Below are 21,376 nucleotides of genomic sequence, written 5' to 3'. Positions count from 1 at the left end.
CTATGCTCGGAAATCCAAAATGGCGGCCGGAAGTGGGGTTATCTTGGAAACGGTAAGACTTAGCAAAAATCTGTTTGCGGATTCATCACGTACGCCTATATGTGAGTAAAATGTAAATAGAACCTATGTTCGGAAATCCAAAATGGCAACCGGAAGTGGGGTTATCTTGGAAACGGTAAGATTTATGAAAAATCTGTTTGCGGATTCATCATGTACACCTATACGTGAGTAAAATGTAAATAGAACCTATGCTCGGAAATCCAAAATGGCGACCGGAAGTGGGGTTATTTTGGAAACGGTAAGACTTAGGAAAAATCTGTTTGCGGATTCATCATGTACACCTATACGTGAGTAAAATGTAAATAGAACCTATGCTCGGAAATCCAAAATGGCGACCGGAAGTGGGGTTATTTTGGAAACGGTAAGACTTAGGAAAAATCTGTTTGCGGATTCATCACGTACGCCTATATGTGAGTAAAATGTAAATAGAACCTATGCTCGGAAATCCAAAATGGCGACCGGAAGTGGGGTTATCTTGGAAACGGTAAGACTTAGCAAAAATCTGTTTGCGGATTCATCACGTACGTCTATATGTGAGTAAAATGTAAATAGAACCTATGTTCGGAAATCCAAAATGGCAACCGGAAGTGGGGTTATCTTGGAAACGGTAAGATTTATGAAAAATCTGTTTGCGGATTCATCATGTACACCTATACGTGAGTAAAATGTAAATAGAACCTATGCTCGGAAATCCAAAATGGCGACCGGAAGTGGGGTTATTTTGGAAACGGTAAGACTTAGGAAAAATCTGTTTGCGGATTCATCACGTACGCCTATATGTGAGTAAAATGTAAATAGAACCTATGCTCGGAAATCCAAAATGGCGACCGGAAGTGGGGTTATCTTGGAAACGGTAAGACTTAGCAAAAATCTGTTTGCGGATTCATCACGTACGCCTATATGTGAGTAAAATGTAAATAGAACCTATGTTCGGAAATCCAAAATGGCAACCGGAAGTGGGGTTATCTTGGAAACGGTAAGATTTATGAAAAATCTGTTTGCGGATTCATCATGTACACCTATACGTGAGTAAAATGTAAATAGAACCTATGCTCGGAAATCCAAAATGGCGACCGGAAGTGGGGTTATTTTGGAAACGGTAAGACTTATGAAAAATCTGTTTGCGGATTCATCATGTACGCCTATACGTGAGTAAAATGTAAATAGAACCTATGCTCGGAAATCCAAAATGGCGACCGGAAGTGGGGTTATTTTGGAAACGGTAAGACTTAGGAAAAATCTGTTTGCGGATTCATCATGTACGCCTATATGTGAGTAAAATGTAAATAGAACCTATGCTCGGAAATCCAAAATGACGACCGGAAGTGGGGTTATCTTGGAAACGGTAAGACTTAGGAAAAATCTGTTTGCGGATTCATCACGTATGCCTATATGTGAGTAAAATGTAAATAGAACCTATGCTCGGAAATCCAAAATGGGGACCGGAAGTGGGGTTATCTTGGAAACGGTAAGACTTAGGAAAAATCTGTTTGCGGATTCATCACGTACGCCTATATGTGAGTAAAATGTGAATAGAACCTATGCTCGGAAATCCAAAATGGCGACCGGAAGTGGGGTTATCTTGGAAACGGTAAGACTTAGGAAAAATCTGTTTGCGGATTCATCACGTACGCCTATATGTGAGTAAAATGTAAATAGAACCTATGTTCGGAAATCCAAAATGGCAACCGGAAGTGGGGTTATCTTAGAAACGGTAAAACTTAGAAAAAATCTGTTTGCGGATTCATCACGTACGCCTATATGTGAGTAAAATGTGAATAGAACCTATGCTTATAATACTGACGTGTGCATAAATAACAGTTTTTCTTTTATTTTCAGATGGCATTGTTACCTTTTGATTTCGACCTTTTGTATGCTGACCTTAAGAACGAGAATCAGAAGGGAGAAAGAAGAAACCTATGGAATAAGAACCAGGCTAAACATGCGGAGAAACATATTGCGTGTTACGTCGACTTTTGCGAAGAAAACAACTTAGCGGAAGATCTGTTAAAAAATCTGGAAGAAGTGTGCAAAGATATGGAAGTGAGAATCGACAATCTGATAAAAATGTTTTCATGTATAATCGGGAAAAAAGAAAAATCTGCGGTATTCGGGGATTTCGTCGAAAATATAAAACGTGGGCAGTATGTACCTTCCCATCTATCTCTTCGAGTGTGCTTTGAATTGATGGAGTTATTTAAAGGTGTCAGACAGCAGAAAGAAGAGGAGAAAATGGGGGACGAGGAGAAAGGAATGGAGAAGAGAATGGTGGAGCTTTTGAAAAAGAGAAAATTGAACAGCTAGAACTAACATTACTAATACACTAACACACTGTTCAATTTTCTGCGGTTGCATTCGAAGAGATAGATGGGAAGTTTATTGATTTGTTGCAATACAATTATTCACCTGTAGAGTTTCATTATGTGTAACAATTTCTGTGTATATATTTTGTAAACTGATGATCGGCACTATTGATTTGTTACAACACTGATATTATATAATTACCACCTGGAGTTTCATTACGTGTAAAAATTTCTGTGTATATATTTTGTAAACTGATGATCGACACCAATAAAGATTGCGATGTGTAAATATGAACTTATTAATTGACAAAATGAAATTAATATAAGGTACTTACATCGTCCCCGTTCTCCATTCTGATCCTTCGTTAACAATTTCAAAGTGTGAAATGATCGTAGAGAAACATATGCAGCTGCCGCAAACACAGATTCCAGTATCATATCGTCTTTCAAGATAGTAAGTTGATTGCTGAATCTGGCTAATTGGTATATCCGGTAAACTCTGATTGCAGTATCATATCAAATCCGGTCTAGCTCAATTAGGAGCCGAGCTATTTTCTTATCTACGTCCTTCTTCCTTTGTCGATAGATAAACATTTCGGACGTTCCTTCGTTAAGAATTTATCTACATCCTGTGTTTACAGATAAACATGAAAACCCTTACATAGCGATATCTACGAGGAAAACATGTGATGAAGACGGTTAACCATTTCCGGAAAATTACATAGGCTTCATATTAGTTATAGATAAACATCAGAAGACTGTTACAAATTTCCGGGAAGTTTACAGATTAGATGGTAGAACCGTTAGGAACGGAAATAACTGCTTCGGCATGCTTGCGTATATAAAGAAAGGAGTTGTCTCCACAAGACAGTCTTCCTGAAATAGTCATCCTACTATCATGGACGTACAGTTATCCGCTGACGATCTGTTAGTGCTATATCGTGATGGATATTACACAACACCTACACAGTTGCGGGAAGTGTTGGTGAACATTGCACAGAAAATCATCGCGGGAGAAAGTATCTCCTTGGTCGAGGAGTATGACCACTTACTACGGACAGTGACAACATCCGTACCCGATCTTTCCGGAGAAGGATGGGCAGGTATTTCCGAGCAGTCCCCAGGCACGTCGTCGGCACCCGATCCTGCGTCACCAGTCACCAAGGAGAAGCAGATAGCCGTCGCATCCGACTACGTTACATCATCAGGAACTTCTACGAACGCTGCATCCGGATCACACCCGGAGCCTTTGCCAGGACCGTCATGGAGACCGGACCTCTTACCACCAGCAGAACAGCCATCCCAGAATGTTTCTGTATCAGATGGGAAAGGTAAGAAAAGAAAACGTGCTTCAGTGTCTCGTGAACAGATAGGGAATATAATATTACACAACATTCAAGAACGCGAATATCCTAAATTCCGTTCCAAGGGAAAACGTGTTGAATTCAGTTTCTCACACCCTCCAGAGAATGTCGATCCTCACACTTGGATCCGTGAATGTGTTGAAAATCTTCTCACCTATGTTAAAAAAGACATCAAGAATGAAGACAAAATAGGTTTAACTCTGTCTAACATATCTGATCCAACTGTGAAAGATATTTATATTGGATGGCATAGATGTGATCAGTTACACAGTGATATGGTGTGGAACATTATGTATAAAATATTGCAGAGTGCGAAAACATTCACAGCTACAGATAATTTAATTTTGCGAGCAGACCATGTCAATATACCTCTTGGAGGTGGTGGGGGTAGTCGAGCATATTGTTTACCTAATTATATGTTAAGCACGCAGAAAAAAGTATCGTGGGTGTGCCAAATAGAAAAAAAACCCTCTGTTTAGCTGAAGCTTTGGTCATAGGGAAAGCCAATGCTGATAACGACCCGTCCTATACTCAATATAGAAAAAATAGAAACCTTCTTAAACCAGTTTTCGAACTGATGCGAAAAGCAGATGTAGATCTGACAGACAATACGTGTGCCGGAAGTGGAATTCCGGAACTCAGAAAATTTCAGCAAGTTCTCCCAGAATATAAAATTATTGTATACAACAATCTTCGTGATGTTAAAGATGTTTTGTTTGAAGGACAGGTTGAAAATGCTTCAAAATTTATATACCTTCTCTATGATAATACCAGACAGCATTATGATGTGATAGTGAACCGTGTTGGAGCATTTGCGGCAAAACAAGAATGTCGTGGATGTAACAAACTCATATTTCGTAGACCTCATAACCATCTGTGTAAACAATTGTGTTCTATGTGCCGTTCAATTCCCCCGTGTGTACCTGAACAGGGGGTTCGCAGAATATGCCAGACATGTCACAGAATTTTCAAAAATGAAAACTGCTTCACGAATCACGTTTCTACACCATTCCGAAACGGTACAGTCTGTAGTGAAATACAACAATGTCCCCGATGTTTCAGAATTATTCTAACTCACAATACATATGAAAAAGTGCATAAATGTAACATGAAGTACTGTACTGTATGTAATTGTGTGAAGCCTATCAATCATTTCTGTCACATGGCTATACCGAAACCTAAACTGAATTCAAAATTTCTATATATATTTTACGATTTTGAATGTTATACAGATATTCCTTACTCTGAGAAAAAAAAAACTTTTCTGCATGTTCCGAATCTTATTGTAGTGCAGACAGCCTGTCACGCATGTTACAAGAAACAAGATTTAACGGTTCCATGTTCTGTCTGTGGAACAAGAGAGTTTGTATTCTGGGATGATCCTGTAGACACATTTCTGTCCTATCTCGAATTGCAACATAAGTTTACCAACATAACCATCTGTGCACACAATGCACGAGGTTATGATTGCACATTTCTATTAAGGAGAATGTTGGAAAGAGAAATGAAACCTCGTGTCATCTTAGATGGAACCAAAATTATTAGTATGACATACCAAAATCTTCATTTTGTGGATAGTCTCAACTACGTTCAGACAAATCTTGCAGGATTTTCAAAACTTTTTGGTTTGCCCGTGCAGAAAGGATATTATCCACATTTGTGGAACACCTACAAGAACAGAAATTACATAGGGCCCATGCCTCCTCCTTCTGGATACGGATATGAATATATGAAAACAGTTGAAGATCAACACCGTTTTATGTCTTGGTATGACATTGAATGCAATAAGAATATACCTTTCAACAACAAAAACCAACTTCTCCAATACTGCATCAAGGATGTTGTCTTGTTGAGACAAGGATGTTTGAAGTTAAGACAGAATTTTCTAGATATATGCAAAATAGATATTTTCAAGGAATGCATCACAATAGCATCTGCCTGTTCCCTGATTTACAGAGGGAAATTTATGCCTGCTAATACTATAGGGATAATTCCTAAAGGAGGTTACCATCATGGAGATCAGATGTCCAAGTTTGCATTGAAATGGTTAACCTATGTTGAAGAACAGAATCATGTAATACTTCTTCACGGTGGACGTACTCGTGAAAAATATGTCATAGGAGGACGTTACAGAGTGGACGGATATTATGAGGAGACGCAGACAGTGTATGAGGCGCTTGGATGCTACTGGCATGGTTGTCAACGCTGCATATCAATTAACAGGGATATGTATCCGAAAAATGACGATGAAGATGAAACCGATCAGGATAGTAGCAGTCAGAAACATAGTGACATGTTGAACACTGCAGCCTTCAGATACGAAACAACATGCCGTAAACTTGCTGCTTTACGTTCGGAAGGATACCATGTCGTCACAATGTGGGAATGCGATTTCAACAAAATATTGAAAGCAGATCCTGAACTCGATAGATATCTATCGACACATCCTATTGTTTGCTGCATTCCTTTAAATCCACGAGACGCCTTATATGGAGGAAGAGTTGAAAGTGTCAGGACTTACTACAAGATCAAAGAGAATGAGAAATTGCAGTACAATGATTTCACAAGTTTGTACCCTTATGTGAACAAATATTGTGCTTATCCTGTCGGACATCCTACCATATTTCTAGGAAATTCTATTCCGTCGGTAAATGAGGTTCTGAACATGGAGGGCCTCATCAAATGTACTATTCTGCCGCCAAAAACTCTTTTACATCCTGTCTTGCCTACAAAAATGCATGGAAAACTCATGTTTGTATTGTGTAAGGAGTGTGCTATCAAATTGAAATGTGAAGGTACATGCCAGCATTCCGATGAACAACGCGCACTTTCGGGAACTTGGGTCATTGCCGAGGTACGTAAAGCCTGCAGTTTAGGTTACGAAGTGTTGTCGATGTCGGAAGTGTGGAAATATGAAACATCCATGTACAACCCTGTCACAAAAACTGGAGGACTTTTTGCAGGATATGTCAACACCTTCTTGAAAATAAAACAGGAAGCGAGCGGTTGGCCTTCATGGTGTCAGAACGATGAGGATAAGAAGAAGTACATACAGGAATATTTTGATAGGGAGGGTATTCTATTGGAAGAAAACAGTATAGAAGTTAATCCTGGAAAACGTACTCTGGCTAAACTCTGCCTTAATTCTTTATGGGGCAAATTCTGTCAACGGGACAATCTTTCCCAAACAACCATCATCAAGGAATCAAAAGATTTTCTCGATAAAATGACTGACCCAAATATAATAATCGGAGGAGTTGTGTTCATCAATCAGGATACTGTTTTAGTGAACTGGAAGTATGTTGAAGAGGCTGTCAGTCTGAACAGGAAAGTAAATGTTCCTATTGCAGCCTTCACGACATGCCATGCTCGCCTCAAATTGTATGAACTTCTCGAAAAGTTGGGTGACAGAATATGTTATTGTGATACAGATTCTGTCATTTACATAGATAGCCCTGAAATGGAATATCATCCCCAGACAGGTGACGCATTAGGAGAACTCACCAATGAATTGGCCGATTTCGGCCCCGATGCAGTTTGTGAACAGTTTGTTTCAACGGGACCGAAAAGTTACAGCATGAAAATAACTAAACCATTCTCCGAATCACGGTATATCTGTAAAGTGAAAGGGATTACATTGAATACCACCACATCGGAATTGGTTAATTTTGATACTATGTGCGACATGATAAATAATGAGAAATCTGAAGTTATAGTGGAAAATATTTTCAGAATTAGAAGAACAAAACAGTTCCAGGTTATCAGTACAAATGAACGAAAGCTGTTTCAACCAGTATTGCTGAAACGACGATTCGACCATGAACATTTATCGTTTCCTTTCGGATACTGCACAGACTAAAATATGTATGTAGTGGTCCAGAGTTCGAACCCTTCTTCGGACGGTCAATATATAAAATGTGTTTACAGACTGGCAGATCTTCATTTTTCTTCAGAACCTGTAAGACGTTTCTTCAGCATAAAACATGTTTCCTAAACTTTCCCATCCTTTCACCATGATGGTTTGCGGAGCATCAGGAAGTGGAAAAACTACTTTTGTGACAAACATAGTCGACTCCATTGTTCATCTCGTCGAAGGATCCGTGAAGAAAATCATATGGTGTTACGATCAGGAAAACAGTCTTCCGCAAAATCTTCGAGATGTGCAATATCATAAAGGTATTGTCGATTGGCAGTCGTGGAACGGAAAAAACCCCACTCTCATAATCCTGGACGATCTTATGATGGCTGCTCAGGGAGAAAAAGTCGCCGACCTTTTCACAAAAGGTAGCCATCACAAAAACATTTCGGTGGTGTTCATAACACAGAATCTTTTTCATCAAGGAAAAAATTGCAGGGATATTTCGTTGAACGTGAAGCATTTTGTTATTTTTAAAAATCCACGAGATATGAACCAATTCATTGTTTTTGCACGACAACTTCATCCTCATCGCATGAAGGAACTCGAAAAAGTATATATAGATGCTACCACGCAACCTTACAGTTATTTGTATATTGATCTCTCACAGTCAACACCGGATCCTTTACGTTATCAGACAGACGTTTTCAACCAGAATTACTCAACTGTATATCTTCCTCAGGAATGTTTAAAACATCGAGATGAGGAAAACGAGGAAGACACGTACCAACTCACGTTCTGACAGGAATAGTCATTCCACTTCTTTCAAGAAACATTCACCTTTTTTGCACGTGTTGAAAAATTCGCCGCCCAAAATCCGTAAATCATTATTGAAAAGTGCTCCGAAAAAGACAATACGTTTCATCAGCGAATGCTGCTTGAACGTTTTAAAAGGAAACGTGAAAATTAAACCATCTGCAAAACGCCGTCTGACACCTTACAAGTCGGTCATACGCAATCTTGTGAAACCGAAAGTGAACATCGAGAAACGCAGAAAACTTCTTGTTCAGAAAGGAGGATTTCTACCATTACTTCTAGGCTCCTTGTTATCGGGTCTTCTCGGTACTCTCATTCCTCATTGAGAAATGACATCTTCTTACAAAAAAATGATCGTCCTTTCACCGGAACAGTTAGCACGTATTCGTGGTTCCGAATTGTCTGTAACTCAAAAATTATCCGTTCTAGATAAGAAGATGAATGATATTCTAAAAATGAAAAATATATCAGACGATCAAAAATGGCGTCTTTACAGAAAAGAACTGGACGAGTATTTATGGCTGAGTCGAAAATCCAAAGAACCATTACAGATTCCCATTGTTCAAGATAACGACGGTTCTTCTACTATTTCACCAGAATCGACGTATTTTCCTCAGAACCTGGCAGAGACGTTACCCCGTAATACACGTCATCAGTTACAGAATATCATAGATGAGTACCAATCCACGGCACAACATTTGATAGACGAAAGTCAGGAAAAAACACTTCCGGATCCGAAAACGTTGAACTTCTCATCGTCGCCAACGGAAAGCCCTGGACCGTCTCATCGACAGAAGAAGAAGAAGAAGAAAGTGACCGTCAGTGTTTCCAGGAAAACTACACCTTTTCTGAGAACACCTGACGCTTACAAACTGGTTCCTCTGAGAAAAAGCCGTAGACAGAGAGATCGGTCATGGGAGTCTCTAAGTTGAAACACAATAAAATTCTCACGAAAATATATTACGATCCCCGACACCATGCTTCATTCTCATCTGTAGATCGTCTGTGGAAAGCGGTACGGGATAAAAATATATCCCGCGATACGGTGAAAAAATGGCTGATGCATCAGGAAACCTACACTCTCCACAAACCTGCAAGAAAAAGGTTCCCTCGAAATCATTACAATGTATGGAACATAGACATGCTTTGGGAAGCCGATCTCAACGACATGGCATCGATACAAAAACATAACGACGGATACAAATATCTTCTGACAGTGATCGATGTATTTTCAAAATATGCCTTTGCATTACCGCTAAAAAATAAAACAAGCAATTCTGTAACCGAAGCTTTCAAAACTATTTTCGAACAAAACAAACGGAAACCTGTCACACTACAGACCGACCAAGGAACGGAATTTACAAATTCTACATTCCAGAAATTTTTGAAAAACCAACATGTACAATTTTCGACAGCTACAAATTATCCTGTGAAAGCGAGTGTAGTGGAACGTTTCAACAGAACATTAAAAGAACGGATGTGGAAATATTTCACCTCAAAACAGACAAGACGTTATGTAGATATTTTACCGCAACTTCTCGAAGGTTACAATACAGCGATCCACAGTTCCATAGGAATGGCCCCTCGAGATGTCAACGAAACAAACGTTTACATTGTGTGGAAACGTCTCAACAAACCTGACAAACATGTTTCACAACCGTCTTCAGATCTTAATGTAGGTGATATTGTACGAATTTCTGTTGTCAAAGGACATTTTGAGAAAGGATACGAACAAACGTGGTCACGAGAACTTTTCAAAATCCATTCCCTTGTTCAGCGAACACCTGTACCTGTATACATATTAGACGACTTAAATGAAGAACCTGTAAAAGGTACATTTTACAAACATGAACTGCAGAAAGTTTATTCGGATCCTGACGAAGAGTATAAAATTGATAAAATTTTGAACACCCGGGGAAAAGGAAAAAAATTGGAATACCTGGTTCGTTGGCTCGGATATCCGCCTAGTTTCGATTCATGGATCAAGGCATCTTCCGTAAAACAGTTATCGGAAAAATAATTTCCAAAACATATTTATATCAAAATATAACGTTACTGCGATCCAGTGAGTCCTCTGTGTTCGTCGAGAATGGATGATAATTTCTACGTTTACCTCCTATCATCTGCATCGGAGGAATATTTTCCAGACAACACACTCACCCATTTCACCGTAAAACTTGCTAAACGGATCGATCTGTCTCCAGAATTGTGGGAAGTCGGATTGGCAGAACTACATTATTCAACTCTATACGACAATGTTTTGGAAACTGATTCTGGAATGTTAACTCTTCCTGTTCGGACATATGCAAGTGCTGAGGACCTAGTCTCTACCATCATCGAATCTCTCCCCGACGACCTGGAAATAAGGAGATCCGTTCTCGAGAAATTCTGGCATTTTTTGACGGAACCGCAATGGGGAACATTTGGATCTACTACCTGTACGGATAACACACTCTATATTAACGAACAACCATTTTATTTTCCTGCAACAACATATACGATAGAGGATCTGGTTTATTTCCTGAAAACAGACCCTGCTAATGTAGCTGTTCCTACTCATCTCAGGTTTTTCTTCAAGCAGGCCGTGTACAAACATCTATCCGTGATAGGGGTTCCGAAGCCTGAACCTGACGATGCTCCAACAAATAGCGTTACACCCATAGACGAAACTGATGACTATGCTAAATTTCGATATGACATATTGAAATCTATTTATTCTACGCACGCAATGTCCAATAGCGTTGTGGATAAAAACCCATATATATTCATTTACTCCGATCTGGTGAAACAACAATTGGTCGGGGGAGAAATGGTACGTCTCTTGCGTCTTACACGAAAACAGTGTTCGGACACAAATACGTCTTGCACAGTACCCGTAGCCCATCAAACATTCGACCCGATTCATTACGTTCCTCTGGATAAAGCCTCTTTCGAAACAATTGAAATTGCGTTGTACGATAGAAAAGGAGATTTCTTACCTTTGAGAACTGGATCCGTACCCACAATCGCTGTTTTACATTTTCGTAGAAAAGCAAAGTCCTTTTAAAAAACAGTAGACCGCTATTTCTCTCAGTCTTTGTCGAAAAGCGAATGAATCACCATGAATTCGCAGACCGAATATTACAGTAACCAAATCCGTGGAGGAATTGGGCCCATCTACCGTTCAACTAGAAATCAAAAAGGGAGAGGATTGGGGTCACTTTTCGCAGGACTGTTTAGAATGGTGAAACCTCTACTCTGGAGCGGTGCAAAGACGATCGGAAGAGAAGCTTTAAAAACAGGAGCTAACATTATCACCGACATTGCAACAAGCCAACAAACTCCGAAAACTATTGTTCGTCAACGGGTACGTGAAGCAGGTCAAAATCTTCAAAGTAAAGCACAACGGAAAATCGACTCTCTGGTAGGTTCCGGTATAAGAACGAAACCTGCAACAAAAATTGCTCAGTTGATGTTAAAACGTTCAGCCACCCGTATTAGAACATCTACGATCCGTAAAAAACGAGCATCCAAAAAACGAAGGAAAACATCTGCAAAATCTAGGAGAACACGTAAAAGAAAAATCAAACAGAAGGTCTCAGGGAAAGATATTTTTGGATAATGATGGCGGATAACATGTGCATGATCTCGCAGTTCGACCTCTTCCGGAAAAAACCTATTCAGCAAAATGTGGAAAAAACGTACACAGCCACCTACAAACCTATCGCTTCCATCGATAATCAGAATATAATTCAGTTTGTCATACCGGCGGCAGGAACTGATTTTCTCGATCTTTCATCTGCCTATCTCCGTCTGCAAACGCAAATGGTTAAACAGGATGGAAGTCCCATGAGTGCTTCCGAAACAGAAAATGCCCTCACAAAAAACTGCGGGGTCGTGAATTATCTTCTCCATTCACTCTTTTCCCAATGTACAGTGACTCTCAACGGCATTGCTGTAACAACCGCCGATAACAATTACGCATATAAAGCGATCTTCGAAGCAGCTATCAATTACGGAAGCGATGCCGCAAACACGCATCTCACGAATGCCCTATGGTATTTGGACACACCTGAACATCAAGATGAAATCACTGCCGACAACACAGGTTTCACCACAAGGAAAAAAATTTTCCAGTATGTTCCGACGACCGGAAATCCTACGGAAGTGACAGCCGTGGTCGACCTTATGGGAAAACTTCACATAGATTTCTTCCACCAGTCTAAATACCTGCTCAACGGTGTTGAAGTACGCATCGATCTAGCTAGATCACGTGACACTTTTTACATCTGGGGAGACCAGACATCACCTACAGTCAGAATAAAAATTTTAAAGGCTGTTCTCGAAATAAATCACATCATTCCTACTCCTACCACCAGTTTGGCCATAGACAGAGCACTCACTTACGCTCCTGCTCATTATCCGTTCACCAGAAGCGTCATCAAAGCTTATTCTTACGTCGCCGGAACGCAACAGATTTCGATCGATAATGCTTTTCAAGGTCCTTTTCCGAATGTTGTTCTTTTTGCTATGGTATCCACCGCCAGCTTTCTCGGAGACAGTAAGAAAAATCCGTTCGACTTTAGAAGTTTTAACCTATCTTCTTTCCATCTTGTGAAAAATGGAGAACTCGTACCTTCCGAACCTTTACAAATCACCACAGGAGGAAACAGCGGATTGATAACACGTGCCTATCAAACTCTATGTTCCGGTACAGGCATTCACCATGCCAATTACGGACACCAGATCACACGGAAAATGTTCGAGAACGGATTCTTTTTCCTGATTTACGACATAACGCCAGACTCTTCAGGAAACGACACGCACACCAGTCTCCAGGAACAAGGCATCATCGGAGCCGAGATGCAGTTTTCTCCTCAGCTGTCGGAAAATATAACATGCCTTTTGTATGCTGAATCTGAATCTGCAGTAGATATACCTAAAGATAGAAGTGTCATCCTCCATCAGTGAGACCGAATTTTCCATAAATATGTGTGCCTGTGTTTCTGACTCCCAGTGTTACCGAAATAGCTCTTACGTAAACATTATACTGCTTGTGATGGAAAAACCCACCAAAGTGATAACCCGTACTATTAAGCATAGTAGTATTTCTTCGAAAGTGACAACTTCAAAACCTGTGAACATACAAGTGTTTCCCGAACTACTTGACAACAGCCCTGGAAGCATAGAAATGACCAAAAACAGACACATTATTATACATTATTGAAAACATAAGCAGCATGAACACATCGCAGATCAGACAGATTCTATCTCGTAACTGTTCCACCAGAAACATTTTTACGGTGTTTACCCGAGAGATCTTTTACCTCGGACGTTTCCTAAGCCAGCCTTGATCATCGCAAACACTGACAAGTCCGACTCCCGGGGTACACACTGGGTGGCCTTCTATTTCGACAAAAACAATGTGGCGGAGTATTTTGATTCATACGGATTTCATCCTTTCTATCAAGAATTCGTAACTTTCCTGAACAGTCATTCCTCGGTCTGGACTTACAACAGCATTCCCTTACAGGGAGTATTGGCCACAACATGCGGTTATTACTGTTGCGTGTATGCTTATTACAAAGCACGTCACGTTACAACCAAGGATTTCATCCAGACATTTCCACCAGGTATCAGTAAAGATGGATATATCCTGCACCGTTTTCGTCAGATCTTCAAATGTTTACCACATTCCAAGTGTCCCAGAGGGGAACAAACGTGTTGTTCTATCCACACGATCCAGGCTCGCGTCATGAAAAAATCTATTTAAAATGTGTGCTGCCGTATCTTTCTCTCAGTGCCATCGAGACCGTTCTAGTGAACACACCATGGAACCTACTGCGGCTTCTATAATAGAGAAACACGACAAACTTGTGACGCGTATGACCCATAAGGATGATGTTTCCAAACGTAAACCTCGCAAACGTGTGCAACCCATTAAATTAGAAACCGTTACTATCAAGAACGAGACGGCTGACGAGGGAATGGATGTGACTACGGACTGTGATTTCATAAAGAGACGTAGGGAAATCGGTTTTTCCACAGACAAAATCGAGTGTCCTAAACTACATGACGTAGATGCATGTTTAGATCTCTATCTTGCAAACACATATTTTCTGAACAAGGAAAAAAACAAGTACGTAGCCATAGGATTCGAAAAGGAATCCCCTTTCAATTTGGTGTGGGAGTTTTCGCAACAGGGGAGATCACCCGTACGCATCGATTCTAAACAGATTAGAGAACTGTGTGCTTTAAAATCTGACTTAGTGAATTACGTCGACACTGGTCGACGATTCAATTATTTGGTTACTGGAAATATCACCGTTAGTGGTGTAAATTTTTTCGGGAAACGTTGCATCTCAATGTATCAACATCATTCACCGGATGCTTTCATTTTCACAACCTCTGAACTACATTTATTTATGTGTAATCTTTTCAGACCTCTGCAAAAATTAATGAACGAACGTTATCATAAATTACAACCCGAAATGGAGGCTTTTGTATATTGTATAAAAAAGAATATGGTTTCAGAAAAAAAAGAAGTACCCGATGTATTGAACTATTTTTATGTACTTTGGTACAACGAACTGATGATTGAAATATATCTTCAGAACAATCTTGGACACACATTGATATTGTAAATAACTTACGTTATGTATCTGATGCTGTAAAGTATCCATTGTAAATCTATTCCATATTGTAAATGAACCATTGTTATTTTTATGTATTGTAATTCAGTCTTTGTTATTTTATGTATTGTAATATAACCCTTCAGGTATTGTAAACCTTCTATATCATCAATTGTAAATAAAACATTTGTGTTATTCTATATCCATACTATCAATTATAAATAAAACATTTGTATATTTTGAACATTTCTTTTATTTATTACAATAAAAAGTGTACATTTTCCAGACATTTTCAACTGCACAGGTTTTTTCACCTTTACCATGTTCTTTACATTTTAAACTTTCTGAACTGTTTTTGACACTGCTTAACTTTGGACATTCAAGTTCTTCGATATTGCATACAGTCATCTTACCCTCACCTTTTTTCCCCACTAATGTTTTCACCCATTCCATTTTCTCCGTACCTTTAACATAAACTTGCTGATTCATAAGCACTAAATACAGAAGATCTTCTAATTTCTCGTACGGTAGCCATCCATCATTCCAATCGAGACCATGTTTGTTGGTACGGAGCCAGTAATTCACTCGGCGATACTTTTCACTCAACAAGTGTAAACCATATGGAGGTTTCACTAAACAGTCAAATGCACTGTCGAAAGGAAATTTTAAAATTCCTACTTCTTTACACACAAATTCTCCTTCGACTCCTCGAAAACCTTGAATGTCCAAAAAACAGGCATCCATTTTGTTCAACAGGTGAACACTGTCAATGTATCATCAATACTGCCCCGACATATCGCACACTTGTCCAATTGAGAGGCACAGAGACCTCAGGCTACAAAATGTCGACACGGAAGAATTACCACACTGCAAGAGTTTTCAAAACATATTTTACAGAGTAGCACAGAATCCACACTCTGATTATCGGATGTTTTTTCAGTAGTTTCCACACTGTCGCAATATTTGCAACTTTTCGAATCACTGTGTAACGCTGCAACACTCTGTATGTAACTACAGGCTGGTATTGCCTGGTAATGTTCTAGAATCGGGCAATCTTCGGATGTCCAATCACACACTCCGTACCCACAATGGAAACATATTACCCTATCACTGAATCCTGAATAATAAAAACCTGCAGTGACTAATTCTTCAGCAGTCTGACGTAATCCTATTGGCCACTTTCTGTAAGTCTTGTATCTCGCATTCACCGACATATAATCGGTGGTAAAAGGACCGCCTGCTATCAGACGAGTATGGTAAGTATACACTCTCATATGTCGAACAAAGAAAACTCGTATGATACTGTAGGTATCGGGTATGAAGGTTCAGCCAGAATATTCTCAAAATCAGATACTATAGGTGACGGGGTCCTCGGTATCGGCGATAAAGGTTCAGCCAGAATATCCTCAGGATCGTCGGGGAACAGCCGTCTGCGAAAATCGAAACCTTCGGGAGGAACCACAGGGAAACAAGGATGACCTTCTAAGTTAAGTAACAATGGACGATCACAGCCAGAACACCACACGGAATTTCTGTCTGCCAACAAAGAAAGCCACTCTTTCACTCTCTTCTTCAAAGCTTCGCCCAACTCTTCCTTCCTGCGACGTAGTTCGCAGATACACCCGTGACTCGGAAATCCTGTTATCTCGTCACCTCTTCTTTTCCTCTCTTCTATCTCCTTCAAAGTCTCGCAGCGACGGTGAATTCTTTTTCCTGAGCCGTTGACCACGTGACATCCACACCAGGGAGATTCAGGTATCGCTACATACATAAACGGGAAATAACTCAGCAACCGATCCAGGGCCGTTCGATTGCTGTCCAGATCGCCGCAAGACCGAACAAGTTCCCAGAACTCTTCGTAGCTGATCTCGTAGAAATTCACACCATTATCAGACAAACGTGTACCACTTACATCCATCCTCACATGATACTAAGATCCTCCATCCTTTCTATTTATACCCTTTTCCCTCCTACGTCACCATTTCCGTTAAACAAACTTAAAACTACAAGGCTACGGTCAAAACATGTTCGGGCATGTTCACACAGAACCGTTACACCATCCAGAAATTGCAAATTCATCCAAACCTACGCCCAAAACATGTTCGGGCATGTTCTATTCAGACAGAAAACCGTTACACCCATTTCCAGGAATCTCAGACTCATCAACGGTCTCAAACGGGAAACGCCCCCCAAAAATAGCCACCCATCTCATCAACAACCGGAAACTCACATCAATCACTCATTAACAACACATCAACGCCATCTGTTTTCAAACACCGGAAACACGTACTCCAATTTATATATGACGTCACACGCCAAAATAGCGTAACAAAAACAAAATGGCGTCACAGAAATTAAAACAATTCATAATAATAATATAATAATATTTAAATTAATAATAATTTAATAATATAATCTGGTCACATGACTTCCATTTGTGACGTCACAGTCACGTGACTCCCTGAAATTGCAAATTCATCCAAACCTACGCCCAAAACATGTTCGGGCATGTTCTATTCAGACAGAAAACCGTTACACCCATTTCCAGGAATCTCAGACTCATCAACGGTCTCAAACGGGAAACGCCCCCCAAAAATAGCCACCCATCTCATCAACAACCGGAAACTCACATCAATCACTCATTAACAACACATCAACGCCATCTGTTTTCAAACACCGGAAACACGTACTCCAATTTATATATGACGTCACACGCCAAAATAGCGTAACAAAAACAAAATGGCGTCACAGAAATTAAAACAATTCATAATAATAATATAATAATATTTAAATTAATAATAATTTAATAATATAATCTGGTCACGTGACTTCCATTTGTGACGTCACAGTCACGTGACTCCCTGAAATTGCAAATTCATCCAAACCTACGCCCAAAACATGTTCGGGCATGTTCTATTCAGACAGAAAACCGTTACACACATTTCCAGGAATATCAGACTCATCAACGGTCTCAAACGGGAAACGCCCCCCAAAAATAGCCACCTATCTCATCAACACCGGAAACCCTTATCAAGTCCTCATTAACAACAGAAAACACTTCCCGCAATCTCAAACTTATCAAACCCTCCAAACCGAAAACGCCCCCCTTTATCAACTCCTGACCGGAAACACTTATCACTCTCCTCATTAACAACAGGAAACCCATATCATCAAGCCCCGCCCACTTTTTCCCAACAACCAATCAAAACGCTCAAAACACCCACCCTTGCTTGCCCACACACCTACATCATCAATTGATCTTTGATCGATCTTTTCCAATCAATTGATTTATCGGTCCAAACGCGGTCCCATAACTACTTTGCACGTAAATGGAACGACCGCGAATGCCTACCCGCGAGTCATAATGTCCAGGTTTTTCCCCTTCTACTTTCTTCATCCCCGGCTATACATTTATATATTTCCTTCCCAACCAGGGAAAGAAAATCTCCCCGCCCCTCTGAATGTCTATTATATTATTATTTGGGATGGCATGACAGTCATTCACTGATTGAGTCATAAATTCGAGCTTCCTATTCACGATGTGAAAAGAGATACAACAGACAGCAAAAATCAAAGTGATCTCTTCGAGAGTGGTCAATCAGTGGCAACAACAATGATGAAAATTAACAAAATGTTTGACATTCTTTGCACGGCATTACATCAATCTGTGTCAACACTCAAAAATAATTATCCAGCCTTTTTTGAATATATGATTTTTTCTGATAAAATGCCGGATTTTTGAAAAATAAACATTTTGGCTTCTATCCAACTTCGGTTAACCGATTTCAGTTGCAGTTTCAGTTGTGAGTTTTGAGGTTCGTACTTGCTAAATTATGCAAAGGGGAAACGTCGAGAAAAGCCCAATAAAAAAGCCATGGAAAACCTGTCGTCCCCCTTCCCCCCCCCCCAAAGTATTTTTCGAATGATTTTGAACAGGGACGATTTTCCTGTGACAAAAATTTCTGAAATGCTGCAACGCAACATTCATACATAGATCTATGATTCATAGATCGAAATCAGTTGCGGAAATTGGATGCCAAAACTGGGGGAAAAGGGGGGCAACTACACCAGCACGCCACCCTAGTTGCCGCCACTGATTGGTAGTTCTGAAGTTTTCCCCCCTCTGCATTTCCTTCAATTCGAACCCACTCCATCCTGGTGCATATTTTTTCTTTACTGTACACACTCCTGTGTTATTGCGTGAGAAAATGAGCAGGGGAAAGTGAAAAGTAGAAGTAGTATCTTTGTATGACACCTCCTATCCACTTTAACCACATTCTCACCTCCTTACAAATACCACACAAACAGCATGTTTCTGTTCCTCTTCTTCCCGTCCTTCCTCCTCCGAAGCTGCAACCATGAGCTCTCCTTGCACATCAGCGTTCATCAAGGCATTTTCTTGCCCTTCTATATAGTGACATACCAGGAAAATATGAGTAGGGAAGCAGTAGCATTTACTACCCCTAAATACCATACAAAATGTGCATACTTTGGCTAAAGGAGCACACACACACACAAACACACATTCAACCGTGCCTCGTCCTAAATACAACCATACTTTAACGTCTAGCAGCATTGACATGTGCAGTTACAAACCTAAATTAACACCTAGTTTTCTATTGCAGACACTCGGGTACAACATTGCAGGTGCTCTGGCCATCATCGTCTGGTCAGCCATTCTGTGTGTCGTGATGTTTGGAGGCCTCAAGCTGACTAACACCCTGAGGGTACCCGCGGAGGAGGAGGAGAAAGGTATGTTGGAAATATGCGGACATAGAGGCATACGTGTCACTATGTTCCTTCTAAAAACCAATATGGCATACGTATAGGTGGGCTGGTGGGGAGGTTTTGTTTTGGGGAATTTTGTCGTGATGGAGGTATGTGTGAAACCATAACAAATTTACACATTGTGACGTTCACAAGTCAATCATTTGCACGATCACATTTAGTTCATAAATATTTGAAATAAAACGCGAAGGTGAAGATACAACTTCTATAGGTCTATATATTAGTGAAATAACTAAGCAATATGCAGTTCACTATTACCTATATTTCCATTTTTGCCAGACACACTACCACATAATGACTATTGATTCTCGTTGCTATAGCAACGTTAGAATTCAAAATATCTCGTTTATACAGCGTAGAGTGCAATGAATAACATAAAACATAATTAACGTTGTACAAAGTAATAATTATACATTTTTTTAAACGTTAATATAAAGTGATTTGTATAATATGAAATTAATAATTTCAATAAACATATAATTATATTGTGCGGATTCACAGGACCGTCACAACATTCCCCTCCTCCGGGAAAATGAAAACTACGAAACAGCAAGGAGGAGTTTTCATTTAAAAATCAGTCAGATGTTTATCAACATAACTAAAACAAAGTTACAAATGCACAATATTATCTGACATTCGACAACAACGTGCACATAAACAGATTTGTGCCTAACAGGTAATAACAAATCAGAACATAATACAACATTCAATTGTACAAAATAATAAACAGAATGGTTTCATTTTTTTTCAAGTATCTACTCTCATAAATTTAAATCTCAGACAAGAGTTGATTCCTCTTTTCTTCCGAACAGTTAAACACTCGACGATTTGAAAAGTTCACCTTGTCATAATATTGCTGGTTCATTGTGTAAAGAATTGCATTATTGTCCTTAATTTCCTTGACAAGGAATGGCCCAATATACAAGTTGAACAATTTATGAATCTGGCTGTTAATTTTGGAACTAACTTGCCTATTTTTTATCATAACCAAATCTCCTGTTCGAAGTTTGATCGAGTTCAATGCATTCTTAATCTTTCTACTTCTTCTAGATTGTCTAGTCCTGATTTCTGCTAAAAACAATTTGCGTTTCCATGGCAAAGATTTAATTTGTTCTGGCCAGCTGATTTCTTCAAATATTGAGTCCTTCATATCTTCATGTAAGAAAAGTTCACTAGGAGATAATCCGGTAACTGAAGAGCATGAATGATTTAATAACTGAATAATAGAATTTATTTTTGCGTACCAACTGGTGTGATTATCATTGCAGAATAATCGCAGTAACCTAACAATCTCTTTATTGTACCTCTCAATAGGATTAGATTTCGGATTGTATGTAGTGGTAGTAACATGCTTAATTTTCCTTGAATCCATGTAGGCTTTCCACTCATTTGATGTAAATTGGCTTCCACAATCTGATAATAACACATTACATACAGGGTAATGTTTAAAATATTGTTCTTCAAAACGATTGATAATTTCCCTGGCAGTCGCTTTTCTTAACGGATAAATCATAACAAACTTTGACATAACGTCTAGAATTGTGAGGAGATATTCATATGTACGTGATCTTGGTAATT

At 39.5% G+C, this 21,376-nt stretch overlaps 1 protein-coding gene across 1 annotated transcript in view; it reads left to right on the top strand.

Annotated features, from left to right (window-relative positions):
- The window catches only part of LOC145989249 (putative ammonium transporter 1), a 99,487-nt gene that overhangs the window by 60,611 nt on the left and 17,500 nt on the right, over positions 1-21,376 (top strand). Inside the window, exon 9 of the mRNA XM_083124566.1 lies at positions 19,636-19,762. Coding sequence (XP_082980692.1) covers positions 19,636-19,762 — 127 coding nt within the window. The remainder of the gene's footprint in view (positions 1-19,635; positions 19,763-21,376) is intronic.

The sequence above is a fragment of the Lepisma saccharinum genome, chromosome 6, assembly GCF_977018435.1.
Source record: "Lepisma saccharinum chromosome 6, izLepSacc3.1, whole genome shotgun sequence".
NCBI classification, from domain to species: Eukaryota; Metazoa; Arthropoda; class Insecta; order Zygentoma; family Lepismatidae; genus Lepisma; species Lepisma saccharinum.
This window is presented reverse-complemented; position numbering and strand designations above follow the sequence as displayed.